This window comes from Apteryx mantelli, chromosome 2 (genome assembly GCF_036417845.1).
Source record: "Apteryx mantelli isolate bAptMan1 chromosome 2, bAptMan1.hap1, whole genome shotgun sequence".
Classification (NCBI taxonomy): domain Eukaryota; kingdom Metazoa; phylum Chordata; class Aves; order Apterygiformes; family Apterygidae; genus Apteryx; species Apteryx mantelli.
The window spans coordinates 134,116,146-134,136,775 of NC_089979.1; the positions used below are offsets into that span (position 1 = coordinate 134,116,146).

The window sequence follows — 20,630 nt, forward strand, 5'->3', positions numbered from 1 at the left end:
GTCTATTGCAAAACATACTGTTTTTCCCTTGCTGGAGTGGGGCTGCAAAAAGCTTTTAGAAGGTAAAGAAGATTTCAAAGCTGTTTCTAGTGGTGGATGTTTCTAGTAGGAAGAGGGGAAACAGCACATTCTGGATGTTGGTTCCTGTTTCAACTAATCAAAAGGCCAAACTAAGGAATTCTAGGGACAGAGAAATATCCCTGGTTGTTACAGATACATGTTGCTTTGGCCAGAGTTTTGATTCCTCCATGTCAATTCTTGATAACCCAGAAATTGCATCTCCCATAATGAAGCCGTCACCCCATGGCTATTTTCAACACTATCATATGTACTTCTGTTTGCTTATGCTCCAGTGGTAATTCAGAGGGTTGTATTCCTACTTATGCAAAGCGTAACCTGCACAAGTTAAGGCCTGCTAAGCAAAGAGTTGCAGTTGTTTCATTCCAATAAGTACATAAATATTTATACTGCACCAGGGTTCCTTTCATGCTGAAAATAAAGGTAGTATGTGTCTGCTGTTAAAATATATTACCCTGGAGATAAAATGGCTTATGTCAATAATAGAAAAATAGACAAGAGCACTGGAATTGCTGCGATATTGGTCAAAAGATCTGCTGAGTCCAGAGGGCCTTACTGTTTACTTGAAACTCCTGCTGGTAAGTTAACATAGATGTTGACATCAAGAGATGATTAATTAAAAGCCATAATTAACATGAAATATAATGGTTAATACAGATGGAGCGCTGCATGGACACTAGCTAACTTTCCTAGCACATGCATAATGTAGAAGAAAACGGTGGTTTTGAAGAGACAACTGAGACAGGGAGAGTCTGGACAAGTGACTTGCTCAAGGCTACGTACTGAGTGAGACGATGATTACTCTCCAGGGCATCTCTAGAGCTCTTCACCCTGCTGCCTTTCCTCCAAGCTGGGCTTCCTCTGCAAGAGCCCAAATCCAAATGTATTCTGAGAGTCACTTCCCACCCTCTGCACTGGAGTGGAGTAATGTCGAATAGGCAGCCTCTGAAGGCTCAAAGCTGAGATGCCAGTGTCACCAGAGTTTAAATAATGCTTCTGCTGTTGATCTGCAGCACACCCTGCCCCTGCAGCCCCTCTGCCCCAGATTCATCTGGACAGCTATGAAATGAGGGAGTTGGTAATGCTGAGCTGCTGTGTCCCTGTATGGTTGGTGCTGGTTACTTATGCACGGGCTGCACAGTGCTCTGAATAAGAAAGTGTTGAGAGATCCTATTGTTAAATTAATTGGCAGTATGATGAAAATGTCTCTTGAGTCAGTTTGTTGACTTTTGGGGACTCATTTCAGCTAGGGTGCTGCCTTGCGCATAAGTACTTACTGCTGTCACATGGGGGCCCCTCGCCTCGTCCTCTGCCAGAAGCTGCAGGTGGAGCAGGCTGAGAGCAGCCCAGTTTTCTTCCAGCAAGAATTAATTATTTCAGAGGCCATTCAAAATCCAGTAAATGAAGCATGCCTTTACATCGTTTTAGAATAGTATCTGTAGCCTTGAAATCAGAACTTGGAAAAATTGGGGAGATACTTGGGACTTTTCTGTGTGCTTTGCGTTGTTCGGGTTAATTGTTGCTTGTAGTATGATTCAAGGGTCAAACTGAACACACAAAATTGTCATGTATAACTGGGATTTTAATGAGATAATAATTCTTTCCATACAACAAAAGTGTTTAAAACAGAGAACAGCCAAATAAAGAAGTTCTCTATCCCTTCCTTTTTTTTGGAAATAATTATTATAGGCAATGAAAATCCAAATTCAACCTGATTGTCCTTGGGTTTTGCACAATTTTTGTCCTTCCTGATAAAATTGGTTGATTTTTCTCTCCCTTGAAATTGATAAAACAGGCAAGGACAAAAATAAGAACCTTATGAAAATCTTACCATTGGAGCTCTTTATGCAGTTAGTTTGCATATAGTTATCCAAAAGATTTTTTGGAAATGGCTGTGCTTGGCGAGATGTTAAGGTGGGAATGCTGTCTTCGAGAGTAGCCTATTGTTAATGTCCTTTCAGTATGATATAGCTTTCACCCTTCCACTGCTCACTGTTGAGTTGCTGCCAGCTGCTCATGTATGCAATGTATATGAGTGTGCTAAAAATCCATTTCCATATATGTGAAAATAGATGGTTTGTACAGACACAGTGCCATACATTACTTATATGCCCTATATCTGCTGCAGTTCAGAATGTCAGTGAGCTCAGGGAAATGAGAATCAGGGCTCTCTCAGAGGATGCCAGAGAAAGAAAGAGAAACAGGGAGAGAGAAATGGAGAGGGTGGTTTGTTTGTATAAACCTCCCTGTTATTGAATTGCTTTAATACTGCACCTGTTTCTAGTTCTTGCTCTCGTTCTCTTTTGTTGCTTCTTTTACTGCAGCTTTTCAAATATGTAGGCAACAAAAAACCCCCACGTCCGGTGAAATGGAAGATTACAATTATGCATCAGTATTCCTGTAACGTGGCTTCTCAGTAATGTCCCCTGGGAATGTTACAATGAATATCTGACATTAATTGGCTCAGTACCTGTATGTCTGACCTTGCAGAAATTTAATAGATCAATTCTACGTGTTGTTTACTGATAAAGAAAACTTATTCAGGGTAGGGGATGCATCTTTGGACGTGCTTGCACCACAGTGACAACCAGAAGCAGTGATCACACTCACTGGATCTTGGAATAAGAAACAAAATAATAAAAAAGGGGATCAGAAAGTTCTCTATCTTGTTTTGCCAAGATCTGTTTCTCAGCAATTTTTAGGCTACTTGAAGTCTTTGTCATTGCTGGATACTGTATGCTTGATACACAAATGCTAGTTTTTCTCCTTCAAGTAGTACATGTACTGCCTTACTACACGTATAAACGAATGTATCATTCACACAGTGAATGATATAATTCTAAACTAGGTCAGAATTAGAGGAACAGCCACTGCCATATGTAGTTGCATTTAAATAGCTCGCCTCTTTTGTGTTGCTCACGCTCCTGTGACAGAATCCACTAGGAGGATCTCACGGTGGACTAGGAGCAGCTCTCATCAGGCAGCGCGTATCAATGCGCCCTGCTCCACCAGCAGCAAGCCCTTATCTCCTGCACTGCACAGTCAGCTGGCTGGGCTGCTCGGGGCCTGCGGACGCGGGCTGCGTGTGCAGAAATGGATGGTTGTTCAGCTCCTGTCTGTTCAAGGGAGCCGAGACGGGGAAAGTCAGTGCACTGACCCATCTCCGTTTAGCTGAGATTCACGCAAGGGGTGTTCACGGGGCTTAACTTTCTATGTTGCTGTTTGTCTCGCAAGTTAAAAAGTTGTTGAAAGGGAGGGAGATTTGTGCATAAAATATTTTAAAGGATGCCTAGCGGCATATATTGCATCTCTGCCTCACTGTTTTTATTGCCTTTGTTTAAGTAGAGGAGGGAAGCTGTGCAGAATGTCTATTCTGTTTGCACAGCATGCAAGCTATTACTAGAGCACTCGGAAGGCTTGGCGGGCTCTGGCTGTTGTAAGCTGCCCTGTGTTTTATCTGACCGGTTGGAAACCAAACGAACCCTCACCTCTGGGAAGCCCCCCTGCATCCCTGCTGCTGCGAGTTAAACCCACCGCACGGCTGCTGCCCACCGGCCACAAAGGGGAGCCCGTCGCGGTTCCGGGCCGGGCCGGGCCGGGCGGGACAGCGCGGAGCCGCGGCGGGGAGCGGGGAGCAGGGGGAGCGGGGGAAGCGGCGGCGGGGCCCTCACTAACGGCGCTCCCCCCGTGCCCGCAGGCGGACGATGGAGGCGGCGGCGAGGCGCGGGCGGCCGGCGCGGCGCTGGTGCTGAGGAAGGTGTGGTCACGCAGCCCGGCCCCCGAGCGGCGCGGGAGGTAAGCGGCTGCCGCGGCGGCGGGGGCGCGGGCCGCGCCGGGCTCCGCTCCGCGCTCCGCTCCGCGCCGCGGCGGCGGCACCGGGCGGCACCGGGCGGCACCGGGCGGGCGGCGGGGCCGTGGCCGTGGCCGTGGCCCCCGCGGGGCGCGCGTAGCCGCCTTTGTTCGCGGCCATGGGCAGCTCGCGCGGCCGGGTGGCGGGGCCGCTGGCCGAGCGGGGCGGGGAGCGGCCGCTGCCCACCTTCGACGTGCCTTACTTCAAGTACATCGACGAGGAGGACGAGGAGGACGAATGGAGCAGCCGCTCGCAGTCCTCCACGGAGGATGATTCTGTGGACTCTCTGCTTTCTGACAGATACGTGGTGGTGTCGGGGACGCCGGAGAAGATCCTGGAGCACCTCCTCGGCGACCTGCACCTGGAGGCCGCCCAGGACAAAGAGACGGGTAAGGAGCGAGGCCACCCGCGGAGGCGGCGGTGGCGGCGGGACGGGGCGGCCCCGCAGGGCGCCCCGCTGCGCCGGGGCCGGGCTGAGGCTGGGGCTGGGGACCCGGCTCCCCCGAGACCCCCGGGCCCTGCGGAAAGCCGACGGCTCCGATTCGGCACCTGGCCTGAAATATGAAGGGATGTAGCGAGGAAAGCGGGGCCGTGGGGTGATCGGACGGTGGCAAAGTGGGGCACGCAGCCTCGGGAAGAAATACCAGCAATTGATGAACCTGCTCAGGAATTACACACTTAGCAACAACTTCTGCCTTTTTTAATATACGGCTCACACTAGATAGCCCGGGTTGCAGTGAGTGTTGTACAGCACTCGTGTCTCTTCAACTAGAGACTGCAATTCCTTGTAGCCTGCAGCTATTATTATATTGATCAGAATACTCACTTCAGTCGTGTGGCTGAGTGCACATTTTGCCACCACCCAAGTACTTTGGCACATCTTCTGCTTCATAAGTGTGTTCATAAGTGTGGCTTATGAATTCCTCATAACACAAGATATGCTGTGTAGCCGGATGCTGTACGCGTATGTCTTCAACCAAAGATAGTAATTTGTTCCAGCCCAGAGCAATTATTATATTGATCAGGCTACTTGACATGCAGTTTAATTTTCAGCTGGATCTCTTGGCCGTATGCACAGCTTGCTGTCACCGGAGGTCCTGTGGTAGTTTATCAGGAGTGTCTGCAACCTGCAATTTATTTATAGCTTTAATGAAAATAGCCAGGCTGGTGAGACTTCCAGAGTTTCCAAATTCTGAAGAGAATGCTGAGGATGCAGCTGGATCTGAATGGAGCTGTTCATCTGATCACTCCCGATAGGGTTAAAATGCATACTCTTGATGCCTGTATATAGCTCTCTCTACAAATGAGATTGCTGAGAATAAACACACTTTAATCCTTTTAAGTGACTGAAAATATAAATAACATCTGTGATTCCCAGAGGTACATTGGTATTGGGTTCTCAGAACAAGTCATTAGTTTAGTGTGGGACAATAGGCATATTCCTAGTGATGATGCATAAATGCCTTGAAGAAATATATAGAGTGTCCAGTGGTGATAGTATTATATTTCTCGTGCTGCTTTTGTCTGCCTAGGCATTAATATGTAAGTGCAGAGAGAGGCTCTGATTGTTTTGCTTCCACAGAAGCAGTCAGACTACTTCTGTGTATGATTTATCTGAGCCAGCTCTTGGGCAGTGTAACAGGGTGGTTCATTGAAGGATGCTTGGGCCCTTTATGGTCAAATTTTAGATAGATTCAGAAAACATTTGCCCAGAAATGTTTATCACCTGCGGATTGAGGGACATCAGCTCGTTCTTACAGTTCTTGACCTTTGTTCATAAGCTCTAAATCTTGCTGGGAAACAATGAGATTTTCACTAGTGTTATGCATTATATTTTAGTGTTTTTAAATGCAAAACACTCCTTACATAAAACATTAGATAATGAGTATATCTGATATTGATATTTACTACCTTTTCTTTTTTTCTCTCTTTACTCTCTCTCCCTCCCATCGCTGTGCCCAAGCTAGGCAGTTCATTGGCCTCTTCTTATTGTTTTAGAGAGGAGCAGAGAAACCGCCCTCAGAACAAATACTAAAGCCACTACTTGACTGTTCGTTAGCAGATGGTAATATATTTAAATGTTGGCTTCTCCTCGCCTCTTCTGCCTTATCATACCTCCTTTTGGAGAGAAACAACTAGCTCTTCTCTGTAGCCAGGGTAAACTGGATCCCAGGGATGGAACCAAGAAGTAAGGTTCACTTTCCTGCCATCACAATGAAATGTCCTAAACCTTGCCCAGTGGCCCTCAAGTTACCTGAGTATAGTTCATCATATACTGTTTTTGTCTAGCTTTATTAATCTGGTAATATAGTACTTTTTCAAAATAAAAGATTTTTTTGAGTTACATTTTCAAATGTTTGTGTGGTAGATGCCCCTGTGATGATTGTGATCACTCTGTTTTGCAGACCCCTGTAGTAATTGACATGAGGAAATATGGGAAATATGGCTGCATAGTGAGCAAACGTACACCTTTGTGTGTGCGCCTGATGGCGTCCTTGTGCCATCATTTGTCTAGGCTTTGCTATTCCTTGTAGGAAATTTTTGTAGTTCCAATCTGGACCATCTCAGAGGACTGTGGAGTGACAGAGTCCTGCAGGCTTGTGTCTTAACAGACATAGTTTTGCGGAACATAAAAGAACAATGTTGTTCCACCTAGCTGCTGCTCCTGCTGTCAGATTGCCGATTACATGATGACTTCCTTGGCCTCCTGTTCTCCCTGCAGCCCTGCACCCCTGTTTGCTTATTTGTATCTGTGGAGAATATATGAAAGAGCCATTTTTACGTATGCTAATGCACAGGGCGCTGTTGTTCCACTTGACCCTTTGCATTGGTTTCCAGGGAGGGATGCTCTGCATGCTCTCATTCCCATTCTTTGTATAACAAATCATGACTACAACCCTCAGTGGTCATTAAAAAAAAATATCCGCTAACTGCTGGGGCTAGCATGGTCATGGAACACCAGTTTTTATAAACAACACGGCTAGATAATGTGCCTTGTATTGCTTCCAGCCATCCTTCGTTTTCTAGCTCAGGTCATCAGGTGCTAGTTTATAGCAGGGAGAATAAAGGGAAGCTTTGGAGATGGTCTGGAATAATTTTAACCTTGGTCCAGCCCAGGCCTGATGGTTTCCTTCAGTTGCCCCTAAACTTGTAGCAAGATGCCTTAAGCACTCTGCTATGACATGCCCTGCTATGATAAGCAGGTGAGAACACCTTCTGTCACCCTGCCTGAAGAAGAGTCCTGTTACCTGTGACATGTTAGAACATTATTATAGCAACTAAGGACAGTAAAGAGGACATTGCAGCATGCACAACTAGACTAGTCTATTGCTTAGATGACTTCTGTAGGCATGTCTTGAAAGGATGTCTTGAAAGCAAGGGGTTTACACAAGTCCATAAACTTAGGTAGTTAATAACTGTTTAATAACTATTTTTTTTCCTGATGATTATGGCAGGAGTATATATGAGTCCTTGTGGCATCATCTTAAATTGGGACTGGCCACTAACCTACAGCCTGCCATCTCATAGGGAGAAAATTTTCATCTTGCTGAGTTGCTAAAACCTGTAATGTACCACCTCCCAAGAAGACTGTACTTTTCTTGTTTTCTAGCGTGAGTAGGAAAGCATATGAACTACTGGAAGTTCTTTAATTTCTGTAGCTAATAATGTTTTAAAATGATCTCTAAGCTTGTTGTAATCATCTGTGAATGTCTGCTGAGTGCGTATGTTAAAGGGCAGTTTGAAGTCTTAAGAATGCAATGGAGTGAGAACCTTCAAATATGTCGATATCCAGGCAGAAAATGTTAGGCTTACCTCCTGGGAAAATCCTTGTCAAGGATGATTTGAATGAGTAATCTCTGAAAGGCCAAATCTTATGGTCTCAGGATCTCTAATCCATTCCCATTGACTATGACTTTTTTTTTTCAGAATTGTTATTCTCTTCTGCAAAAACCTTTCTTTCTTGGGCATTAGCAACATTTCCTTCCCTGGATATTATCCTGATCTAGTCTTCGGAGGATCCTCTGACTGGTCTCTACTCAAACATGCCATCTTGCCTCATGGTGATCTTGTTCAACGTTTGACAACCTCTGTGATACAATGATCATCAAATCCACTGCTACTCCTCTAGGCTGCCTGGCTCCCTCAGTCCATTCCCATATGCTGGACCACCTCTCTGACAGCTTAACCCGAACATTGCTGAAACAGAACACTTTATCTCCCCTCATCACAGCTGATGACACTACCCATCTTTCAGCTTCCTACCATAGGATTCATTTTAGGGAATGAGTAGGGGGAAGAAGAGACAGATTTGTGAAGGTGTTTGAAGGCAAGAAGCAGTGGGAAATGGAGACCTAGAGGAAGGAACTAAATGAGGAATGGCGTGACTGGAGTAACAGGTGGTGGTGATGGTCTGAACTGATGCATTTTTTAAAAGAGGAGGTGAAGGGAATTGTGGCAAGGGAGAGGCATGATAACTTTTGTGAGATAGGGTATCACAGAATTTAGGAGGGCAGGTGATAAAGGCCTGGAGGAGGGTTAACTGAACAGAAAAAGAGCATGAATCTTCATAACATAGTGAAAATAGATGCAGAAATATTTAGATATGGCCTGGATGCATTAAGAATAGGAGGAAAGGAAAGGTGTAATTACCTTTCTACCATGCTATGTTGCTTTACCTGGGACTGTAGATGGTCCTTGGGTCACTGGGAACTCTCCCCTGTCACACAGAAGCAGTTGTAGCTTTGGGATCATGACCTAGCATCCAGAGGAACCCTCAAACCTTGTCTGTTTTTCCCAGAAGTGCTATGTAAGTAAGGGTTACTTTTGTTTAATCTGTTCTGTTTCCACACTTGCACCAATGATACTACTTTGGTGTTGGGTAATGGCATGCCCTGAGGAACTGTACGTGACGTTTTAGGAGAATGGTACCCTCTTGGGTGAGCTAATAGTAGTTAGATAGCTGCTAAGTGGTGCTCCCAATAAGGGCTACAGCTCTGCCTCTTCCAGGTGTTGTCTTTTGTGTAGTAGTCCAAGAAAAAATGCCTTTTTGCTTTTTGTTTTGCTTTGTTTATTAGCTATAAAGAATGCTGTTAGGATTCTTGCTCGCTGTGCCTTATTCCTGATGAGTGGAAGGTGTTAAAAAACATTACTCCTGTGACTGCCACAAAATCAAGATGAGTGTGTCTGATGCATGGGGACTGATGTCAAGGAGAGTAAATACTTGCCTAACATTTTGTGATCGTATCTTCTAGCATTTAGGATGGAGAGAATAAATGCCTGCTACCGTTACCTCTTATCAGTCCTTTACAGTGAAATACTGTCTTATCATCATTCTGAGGGACTTTGTAAACTTCACCCCAAAGTCTTAGGAAAACTTGGTGAACTGAGTAGGAAAAATGCATATTATTACAATGCCTATAGAGAGGAATAAGAGTTTAGCAGAGCTAACATGCATGCAGAAATATCAGTGTTAATGATAGCGAAACTATTTCATTTTAAAATGAAAATAATCATTTATCTCAGCGTTCAGTATTAAGAACTTGGGGAGGTTCCCACACAGGATCATTTCTTCATGCAGAATGAGTCTAAGGAGCTGTCTCAAATTGAAGTATCAGTAGAAGTAGTTTTAAAATAAATCAATAAAATGAATAGTAACAAATCACCAGGATCAGATGTTACTCCCCAAAGACTTCTAAAGGAACTCAGATATAAAATTGCTGAACTCCTAACAGTGGTGTGTAATCTATCATATAAATCAGCTTCAGTGGCAAAGGAAGGTGGAAAATGTGATGCCAATTAAAAGAAAAGACTCTATCTGGGGAACCTCTAAGCAATAAGGTTGTCATTTTACCCATACATTATTCCATCGTAAACTGGCACTGTAGTCAGAAGCAGCAGCTCGGCCTTCTCCAGCCTCTCATTCCTGTCCCTGCACCGATCACTCCCTTGTGTTAGTACAACTTTTTGTGGGATTTTGTGGTGGACTTGAGCAGGGAGCTGATCCTTGTTGAACCTAAATCAGGAAATAGTAAATTATTAGTTTTAAGATGTATCAGTTTCCGGATCCAGTTAATCAGTTAGTGGCACAAACTGTGCTCCTGGCACAAGGGAGAGTGTGGCATGGAGTGGCAGAAAGGCAGGTGAGGACAGCAGGAGAGATGGACTAATCCCTTTAGCAGCTGTGCTTGCTTTCAGTAGTTTGAATTACATGTCAAACTGCAGCCTAACTATAGTTACGACTTTGTGCTGGGAAATTGAGTAGCACTAAAATAGAAGTAGAATGAAGAAGTGCATGCAGAAATATCATACTGAGGGAAAACAAATGTTGCTTTTGGAAGAAAGTCAAACCTTGTGTGTCTTGTAGAGCTGTGAAAGATTTGAAGAGTATGAGGATACATACAATTTGGTCTGTCTGTATATTGCATTTGGATTTCCAGAATACTTTTGTTAAAGTCCCTTGCCAAAAATCCTTAAAGAAATTTAAAGAATCTTCTGATAAGAGGAAAGGTCCTTTGCAGGACTAATAATGGCTTAAGAGAGAGAAAAAAAAAAGTAAGAGTAAACTCTCAGTTTCTGAAATGGAGAGAAGTTACCAGAGTGAGCTGATCGTGTTAAATGATTGAGAATCTCATGACAAATGAAGCCATGGTTTTGTCTTTGATGACAATGCAAGATTATGTTCTCGTACACCCAGCTACCCCCACCTCTGATGTCTTGTTTGGGCTGTCATGTTGTTCTATCACTGTGCTGACAAACATTACTTGTTTGTCTGCAAGTTGCGTTAGATCAGGAAGCTGATCCAACTCAAAATAACCTTATGAGGATAATAAGAATGGGGCAGTGTAGGACTGGGAATAAGGAGGTGGGAGCAGACCCCTCCTGAAAACTGGACCTGTGGCTGAAAGAAGGCAGAAGGAATAACAATCTGTGTGACTGCATGATAAAATTGCAGGTGAGATCCAAGTTTGATAAATACCAAGTAATGTATTCTCCAACATGGAGAAAAGGAAATCCTCATTATATGTATTCAATGGAGGCACTGAATTAGCTAATACTGTGCAGAAAACAGGTCTTTGGAGACCACGTGGATAGTTCTTGGAAAATTTTATTCAGCATTGGTCAAAAAGGCAAACAGTATTTGGGACAATCAGGGAAGAAAAGAAGACAAGCAAGAACCATAATTATACCATTGTATAATTGTGTAATATGGTACGTATAATACGATTCTTTCATCTCTCCCAGCTCAGAAGAGTTTTAAATAAACTAGAAGAGGTATGCAAAGGACATCAAGGATAATTAGAAGTATAGATTAAATAGATCTAAGGCTAAATAGTCTAGAGTTATTTAGCATAGAAAAGAGGTATCTGTAAAGGAGGGATATGATATGGTCTATAAGACCATGAATTATGTGGAGAAAGTGACTATGGAAAGATTATTCATTGTTTCTTATAGTGCAGGAAGTGTTTCATAACACAGTGAAATTATTGGGTTTATAATGAATAAAGAGAAGTTCTGTTTTTAATATGATGCACAATTAGACTTTGAAATTCATTGTGTGAGGATTTTGTGGAAGCCAAAATTTGAAAGGGTGTAAAAACAAATTAGATAAAATCATGGAAGAAAACTCCATCCCTTCAGTGATGTGGATACAACTTCCAGTTTGGGAAGTCTCTCCAATGCCAATTTGTGGAAGCTACGATGATATATCAGAGAAGGATAACTCCATACTTGTCTTTTTCTTATGTTTTTCTTTTCCCCAGGCATCCTCTGTTGGCCTCTGTCAAAGGCCTAGTATTAGACCCAGACCTAGATGCTGGGACCGAGGCAGCCAGCATGGATGCTGGCTTCCACTCAAATGGCAAGATCTTGTATCCTCCGTTTGTCCTCCTGTTTGTTGCCATGTAGCCCCTTTTCCTCTAATGTGCTTGGTTTGACCTTGCGCCAAGTAGATCTAAGCATCTTAGTAGGAAACTGTTCTTTTCTTTTTCTTTGCTAGGATTATTTTCTGTCACATTAGTGAGCTGAATCAGCTTGCAGAAAGAGTGTCATGTCTGGAATTCACTACCGACAGCGTGTCACACGCTGCAGTGCCTAAGCTAATAGGAAATGCCAGCACGGGGAATATGTCTAAAATGCTGTCTCCTGCTGGAGCTCAGACACTTATTTGTGAGAAATGAGGGCTCAAAGCCTGAAAAAGGTTTTTTGCACTCGGGCACTAGAGCATGTTTAGGGCAATCTCTTGGAAAGGCAGAGTCCTGGGAGGCTGCTCTGGGATTGTTCACCATTATATCCAATGACTGGGAAAAAGTCTGGGAACCAGCCCCCCAGCCCTCCCCACTCGCAGGCGTGTGTCCTATCAACGGTGCTATAGGCAGACACTTCTGTCTGTTCACTTGTTTCTGTGAATCTGGTGTTCCCGCTGTACAGTTTTCTAAAGTCAGCATGAGGAACAGTGAATGGTCTCATCATGTTTTCCTAGTGATCAGGGCTCTTTCTGTAGATGCTGGTGGTATTTTTTCAGTTCATCAGCAGTTACTTTTCATGATCTAAGCATGCCTAGCAAATTAAACCATTTCAAGGAGGGAAAGGGACCTAAGCAGCCATCACACAAAGACATGGTTTCAGTGTGTGCAGAAGCACATAGGTACCTTTTGACACCTCAGGCGCCTAAATAGGGTTTTCTGTCCCGTGTGCAAGAGTAGCTTTGGTGGGAGATGGTAGCGCCCTGAGCGTTTTGTGTATTTTGTGTTTCTAAGTCAACTTTGTAGGAGAAAAAGCTACCCACTAAATACCATTAGTCAATTAGATCACAGTATTCTTAGTCCCTCAGTTTTTCTCCATAATTCTGTGATCTGTTATACCTACTTGCCACTTTTTATGGAAAACTGGTAAGGAACATCACAAAAACCCTAATCTGAAACCATTTATTATTAAGATTTGCATTGTTGACCGTAAGAAGGCTTTAGTTTTAGTGGTTTGAGTAGAAAGGAATTGGCCAGTGAGGGTCTAGTTTGGGAGAACTTTTTTAGTGGTGAAGATTTATGATGATTTTCTTTTGACAGTGAAAAAGGCTTTAAAAATATTTTTCAAAGTCATAAAATGCAGAATAGGTTAATTTGTTGTACTGGAACATAGACCTGGGTGTTGTAAACATTTTGATAAGGTATTCGTGAGACAGGTTGTTTTGCTGCTGAGAATTTGGTAAGACTTCTGGAAAGCCACTGTGACCCTGAAGAGTTCTAAACAGGTATCTGTAAAATCACTTTCTCCCTAAAGACGTTGGAAGTCTAGCAGATGTGAATGAATTGCCAGACCAATGGAATAACTATTTCAAATCTATGAAAGCATATGTGGTCATATATATATTTAAATTAACATGTGTTAAATAGCAGAGATTATAAAGGGGCATGTTTGCGTGTTTGAGAAATATTTCTTCAGAGCTTTTTTCAGAATGATACTTTTGACATTTGTTGATTGTTTTGCATTGTTAAGCCAAGAAGGTTGTGAGGGTAGGAAGGATAAAAAACTGTTGTAAGGTTTTGCTTTATAAAAATGTTTGTGTTTTAGTGCTAAAAGAATGTTAGTAAATGTTGCTTCTCCATTTCTGTCTCAGTCCAAGTCTTTTTTCTGATCACCTGAGTGTGTCTGGTCAGGGTCAAATCTAGCAGATATAAATAATGTTCCCAGGTCAGATGACTAGGACTCTGGTCCATAAAGGCAAAAATAAAAACTGGATCCTTGCACAGTGTTGGTGCCAAAGACGTATCTCTTGATAAGAGAGATGTCATCTCAGAAGTACAAATATGCCAGCTGGCTTAAGTACTATACGGAAGAGTTTAGGTTTGGTCTGTTCAACAGCTGCAAGTTCAGAGACAAAGTAGGCCAGATCCCTTCTGTTGCAACTAATGTCATACCTTGCAGATGCAGACCAGAGCTCAGCCCTACTAAGTGTCCTAGCGCGCAACACAATGCAGAGTGTGTGTGTGTGTGTGTGCGTGTGCGTGTGTGTGTGTGTGTGTGTGTGTCTGTTGAGGGTGGGTTCATAGCAGGTTTTGAAGCCCTGCCAGCTGCAGTGAAATGGGAGTGTTGTCCTCTGAGAGGCTGGACAGAAGGGGCAAAAGAGATGGGACCGCTTTCCAGTGAGCCGTGAGAACATCAAAAGCAAAGAAAGTCAACAGGGTGCTGGCTCAACCCAAAGGTATAGCCACATTTTGAAGCAAGTCTAAACCTTTGTAACTCTTACTTTCTGTCCTTTTGAGATTAGTCCCCTGACAGCAGTGAGATCAGACCACCGAATGTGAAACATAAGAAGGGAGTGGGCAACCCAAACTGTGAAGGTGGCACAACCTTATACATCTTCTCAGCCCTTAAACATGGCCCTCTCTCCATGTTTTCCCAGAATGTGGCCCATGAAGCGATGATGCTGATTAATTGTAAAACATATGCAGTTATCTCAAAACTACTGTTTCTACTAAAGAAAAATGAGACATGATTTATAAGGGAGTTTCTTGTATTACAGCTATTGATTTGTTGCAGAGGAGGGGGGGAATCAGATCACATTTGGACATTCAAGTATTTCTTCAACTCTGAAGTAGAAGACATTATTAGCCCTTTAAGGAGTAGCAGCAGATTGTATGTAGGTTGGCAGGTCAGTTAACTGTGAGAGTAGAAACTGGGAATGCAAAATGGAAATATCAGCGTTGCTGCTTCTTACGTAGTATCCACACATCCTGTTCCTTCATCAGGAGCCACAGACCATGCCGTCTTTCAGCAACCTCGACCAGAGATGTCCCATCTCTCATTGCTGCTTACTCATCTTCACCATTTAGCATTGTTCTCCTTTCCTTCATTCTCAAGGCTTTTTCTATCAAAACCTGACCTGCAGCCTCTTAGTACTGCAGACTGTTTAAAACCCAGACATTGTCTTCAGTACTCTGTTTTGTGTTCCTCTTGCACAACACAATGATTCACCACCCACTGAGATAAGTAAGGGTGTTTGTACAGTAATGACTCCTGTCGCGTGGTATTAGCACTTTGTGGGATAGCTATTAAGTAGGAAGCTTGTTCTCAGAATAGAACAAAGCCTCCTTCCCAGGAGCTGTCTCTCTTTAATGTTATAAAACTCGGGTATGGTGCTCTGAAAGATTTGTTGGAAAGAAGTTTGCATGGGGTGGGGAAGTTATGTAAGAATGCTGAAAACATAAGACTGGGTCTTGAAATACTTGCTGCATCTTTGAGTCCAAGAATACAGTTCACACACTGTCTTCAGGGCTTGAATTCCAATGTTCCCAGTGTTCAAAGTTGCTATAATACAATGATTTTCTTGTGAAATTAACATTTGCGGAGAAATATAAAGAACATGTTCATTCCCCGCCCACAGGGTGGAAGGATGCATTCACTGATGGACTGAAGACCTGCATTTACTTTGAGGCTGTGTATTAAAAATCTGAAAGAAATCTCTTCTTCAAAGCTGCTTTTTTCCCCCCCCTTATAAACTAAATTTACTCTCATGCTGTTAGTTCCTCCTCCCCTCTCAGTTCAAACAGTTTTATAGTAGTATGGAAGAAGCAGCCTTGACCTTTTTGTGATGAGAAACATGGCTGTTTTTGATTATAGCCAAACTGCAATTATAGTTACTTTTTTAAGCTACTTAAATGCAATCTGTGACTACTGCTTTGTGAAACTTTGTTGTATGGTGTGCTGACGCAGTTATCATCTTTCCCACCTTTCATTTTAGCATTTTCTATAAATCCCTGTGCTTGGAAGATACCTAGAGAAATTAAAAATAAAAAGGTACAGTCCAATACCTGTCTGTGAACCATTATTTGGAATAGTTTTTTGGTTAATTTCATGTGTGTAGTGCCTGATGAGGTTTTCTGCAGGCTCTTTGGATTGCCCTTAATAACTGTGCAAAACCTGAAATGCATTTCAGTACCAAATGCCTCTGCTTGCTATATGGTCAAATAACCACTGTTGCATGAGAACGCCTGTCTGTGGGATAGGCAAACTGATGCTGGAATAGTAGGTTTGCATCACAAATAGTGGAGTTGCAGATCAGTGTAGAGCGAGGACGCTGATGTGCTGTTTGTGACTGCTGTGCTTCTCCATTTGGTCCCCAACAAAGTTGTCAGTCCTTGCTCTTTTTATTTCCTTTGCCACACACTCCAGATGATCAAGTGCCATGGAGCTCAGCTCTGCCGTGCCCTAACTCCTGGTGCTGCTTCCTTATCGTGTCAGAGGCAAAAAAGGGGAGAGAGCAGCTGTGTCACAGTTACTTAAGGAGAGATTTTCTATGTGCTGGAAGGGGTTGGCTGGCAGTTCTGCTGTGGTTTATGTTGTCATGCTGGTTTATGATTTCAGTGGGCAAGTCAGAAAATCAGCTACTGGATTTAGGAATAGATGGTTGTAGGAGGAGTGCTTTTATGTGAATTGAGGTGTCTGTCTAAAAAGGCAACAATGGACCTGAATGCTCTTGGCATAAATTCAGAAGCTTTGTGCATTAGCTGAAAGTTGTAAGCTCATAATGCAGGCTTTAAATTGCTGTAGCTTTTTTTAGAAGGAGAGGCTTGATCCAGTTTAGTATCTGTTGAGGGCATATAGCACCTTTTAGGAGAATCTGTGTGGTTGGCATTGGAGACAGTCCTGCATTTTTTAAAGTCAATTATGAACCTTTCACAGATTGTAATAGGAGTAGAATTACACCACTTTGACAGCCAGTGTTTTTTCATGACTTCTGAAATATCAGTGTCAATTACCCTCATGGAGTATAGCTGATTCTGGCAGAAAGAGCTTTTCAGAATAGCATCAGTTACTGCAATAAAGTAAATTGCTTGTCCCATCTTTGAGACAAGGTGAAAAATACCTAAGTGAGTTGTAGTTGTGGCAGCAGCTCACATAGTGGTCTCTTGAGTCAGGCTGAGAGTATGAGATGACCTTGTCTCAGTTCAGAAACGCTTGTGAGGTCTTTCTGAAACCAAATCAGTATACTGTCTCTGAAGTGAAAATGTGATGGCTGTTTTCAAGGACACTGAGGGCAAAAAAAATGGGGGGAAGGGAGAGAAGAATGGGAGAAATAAATCAGTGTAAATAAAACAGCAGCATTGATGGATCTAATTTTGATGGAAGCTAATTATATAAAACTTACATTTCCTTGTGACAACATGTGGGATGAATTATGATTTTATTCTGTTGCTTTATCTTGAGCTTCACCAGAACTAGAGACGTAATTATGGAAAAAGCTTGCTGCCTGACTTGGGACTGCTGGAGGCCTTTATACCTCACCTACTACTGCTTTTCACTGCATTTCTATTTCTTTACTTTTTTCTAAGCACTGCATCCCTCCTCTTGCCCACAAGGCCTTATCGATTCAACAGTCGGCTTTTCCTTCAACTTCTTACCCACTCCATTTTTTAGGATTTAGAGCTTGTTGGCTTCTCTCTAGGCACCACTGAAGACAGAGAAACCCAGATACTGGTTTTGTTCTTTCCCATTTGTGATTTTAGAGCCTCAACATCAATACAATAATGAAACCCTTGTTGGGTTTCATTCCCCACCCCACCGGTCAATATGAACCTTGTCAATGTGATTTTGTTTGTTGTTGTTAATGCTAGTGCATCATAGGGAATACACAACCACAGGCTGGAAGCAGAAAGCAAACAAAGAGCAACAAAAAACAACCACAGACAAATAGCATTTGTTAGGTCCCTGATGTCACCCTTTCTTCATTCAAATTCTCAAAGCAACAAGGAGCTACAACATTGTTTTGCATGCCCTAAAGCATGGAAACCACTAATGATAGACAAAAGACAACTATTTAGACTATTAAGGTAGCTACAGCTTCTCCTCATACTGTTGCACTTGATTCAACATCTCAGCTTGAAGAACTGGAAATTTGTTTAGGGATCAAGGTTAGTGAGATCTGTTTTGGGAAGTTATAACCATATGTGTGATTACAAAGAGGAATAAATCATTGATAACAGTTTTCTAAAAGCATGTGGAAAATGTGAAAAGGCCATCAGCTTTGCAAGAAATGCTGTCTTGACAAATGGAGAGAATTCAGTTGCTCCTAGAAAGTACTGTTTTTCTGTCATGGAGATCTGGGATGAGGCAGTTAAGAGCAGTGGGTGGAAGCAGTTGCCCGAAGTGCACTGACAGGTCTGTGCCAGCTCTTCTTCTGATCTTTAAGGTCCTGGGCAGGAATCGAGGCAGACAGACTAGGAAAGTCTGTCATTAGACCATAAACAAGCGCTGGTTAGGTTGATGCTTGTCAACCTAGGATTTGGCTTGTGGACTTCTGGGATCTGTGAAGGGAATTAATATAAAGCAAGCCAATTGTTGGTGTGCTGTAGTGGTGTCTTCACCTTTAATAGAAGATGTTTAGGGATATCAAAATCAAAACTAGTGATTTAGAACAATCATTAGGTTACTTTGTTTTGAACCAACGTTTTCAGAGGTGGAGAGGCATTTTTCATGCTTACAGTTACAGATTAACAGATTGTCTGGGTTTCAAAGCAAGAAACGTTTTGAAATTTTTCCACAAATACCATAGTAGGCAAGTGGAGAACATCAGCTAGAAAACCCCCATTTTGTGTTTCCCACTGCAAAGAATGGCAGCTCTGTATGGTTAAGCCCCAAACTGAGCAAAAAAGTGCAGCTTTTTTATTTATCTTAAAATAAGTAATGTTGTTTATAGTTTTTGGACTCTCTCATTTCAAATGGAAGTGAACACAACACCTTCTCTGCTAATCTGTGAATGCAGAGATGGCAGCTTTTGGCTTGACCATTCATGATTTATTTACTTTTTAAAATTTGGACATAGACATGTGTGTGATGATTTATTCCTTCTTGTAATTGGATACAGTGGTTAGATGAGCTTGCATATCGTACTTCATTGTTCTTCTGGGATGTGGACTGCAGTGTCTTTAAAATAGCAGCTCCTTGTGGAATTAATTCCAGCTCCTGTATGTTTACTGTAACTGGTGATGTATTTCTAAGAATTGCTTTAGAAAATTGCTTTTAAATATATGTTCTTACACAGGAAGTGTTTAGCTAGCTGAAGAATTATACTCATCAGAGTCATTCTTTAAGATGCCATGCTGTTTTCTCTCATAGACACTCTTCAGTGAAAATAAATACATGTTCTTTATTATGTAACTTGTAAGAGGCAGTAGTCAAGTATTACACCCAGCAGAAGTCTCTTAATGGACTGTACCCATGGACAGGTGACTGCAGTCAATTTAAGGAGAGAATCATTACATAATTGAATATTTTCTGTAGAACAGCCAGAAATGATATGGAAAGGGCACTGCTTCTTAGTCAGAAACAAATGGAAGAGCGTGTTTTCATAGTTGGCCTTAATGGCCAACTTCAGTAAGCAAAGTGGTTTAATGAAACAACTTGCTTGCAGAAACAGATGCAGCAGGATATTGAGTTCTAATTTTATCTATATTTTATGGGCATTCAGAAACCAAAGCATCTGTGGTTGGTGCTTTGCAAACACAAAGTCAGAGGCTTTGCCTCTGCCCTGAGGAACTTCCGGGACCCCCTAAGACAAGACCCAAGAACTTGGTGTAGCAGAGAGGGACAAGTGATGAGAGTAGCAGCAATAGCAAACCTTGTTAGAGAAACTGGGTTTGGACACAGTTTGAAGAATTTTAAATAAGGAGAATATCTTAGTGTTGCTAGTAGTCCCAGTCCTTGAGATAGGACTGTTGTTTTTTTTTTGATTAGATAGAAGCAGCTTGATGTTCAATGACTTCATCTCTTCCGGCTGAGTTATTTATGTCTAAAAAGATAGCTGTGCTTACACTGCAGTCTTTACTTCAGTGGGCCAGAAAGTGACCTCTCTTTCTCATCTACAGATGCACTTATTTTCATTACTTGTAGGAACCTAGTATCTTTGAGAATTTGCTGTCCCTGTGTCAAATTTGGTTGAAACTGGTCAGCACATTCAAAAGTTACAGGGGTAAGGGAGATCAAGACTGAAACAGTTGGACAGACAGCTCAGCCACATAAGCCTTGTTCCTTTAAGAAACATGCTAAAAAAGATAATATGTTAATAATAACAGTGAAGGTGCTGTAGAAAGTATAATGTTGTTAGGCTATTTATTTTGAAAAGGGTTTGGAAATTTGAAAGTGAAAGGTTATTTGCAGTAGGATCGCTATCTGAAACCCACATTCGGTGGTTTTGGCTCGCTGGCAGGAGGCCAAATGCACTGGTATTTTCTGAATGGGAGACTGCATGATGCAGTGAATGGAGCAGCAGCACAGGAGTGAGGATACTGGATTTGTAATCTCAGTTTTGGTGAGTCCCTCCTCTTTGAGCTGGTACCGTCACTAAGCCCATGTGTGCCTCACTTTCTCTGTAAAATGGAAAAATAGAGCTCACACTTTTTACAAAAATTATGCTGGCACTTATGGATGAAAAGAGCTATAGAAATGAAAGATGGTGACGAGTGGTGAAATATGGTCATAGATCAGATGAGCCAGGAGGCCGAGTTTAATGCAATACCATATCTATTACTGCATTTTATGATTTTTGCCTTTTTTTTTTCTAAACACTGCACCAGATGAATTTATGCTTGTACAGAAAAGTATGATTTACATCTCAGCCAAGGAGATTCCTTCATGCCATGTGAAAGTCCAAAACACAGCTGGCAGTGTTCATGGAGGAATAAACTGAACAAATAATTTCTACAAGGTA

The 20,630-nt window shown here is 42.5% G+C and overlaps 1 protein-coding gene across 1 annotated transcript in view; it reads left to right on the top strand.

Moving 5' to 3' along the window:
- The window catches only part of RAPGEF5 (Rap guanine nucleotide exchange factor 5), a 169,626-nt gene that overhangs the window by 96,306 nt on the left and 52,690 nt on the right, over positions 1 to 20,630 (top strand). Inside the window, exons 10-11 of the mRNA XM_067291608.1 lie at positions 3,776 to 3,873; positions 4,229 to 4,317. Coding sequence (XP_067147709.1) covers positions 3,776 to 3,873; positions 4,229 to 4,317 — 187 coding nt within the window. The remainder of the gene's footprint in view (positions 1 to 3,775; positions 3,874 to 4,228; positions 4,318 to 20,630) is intronic.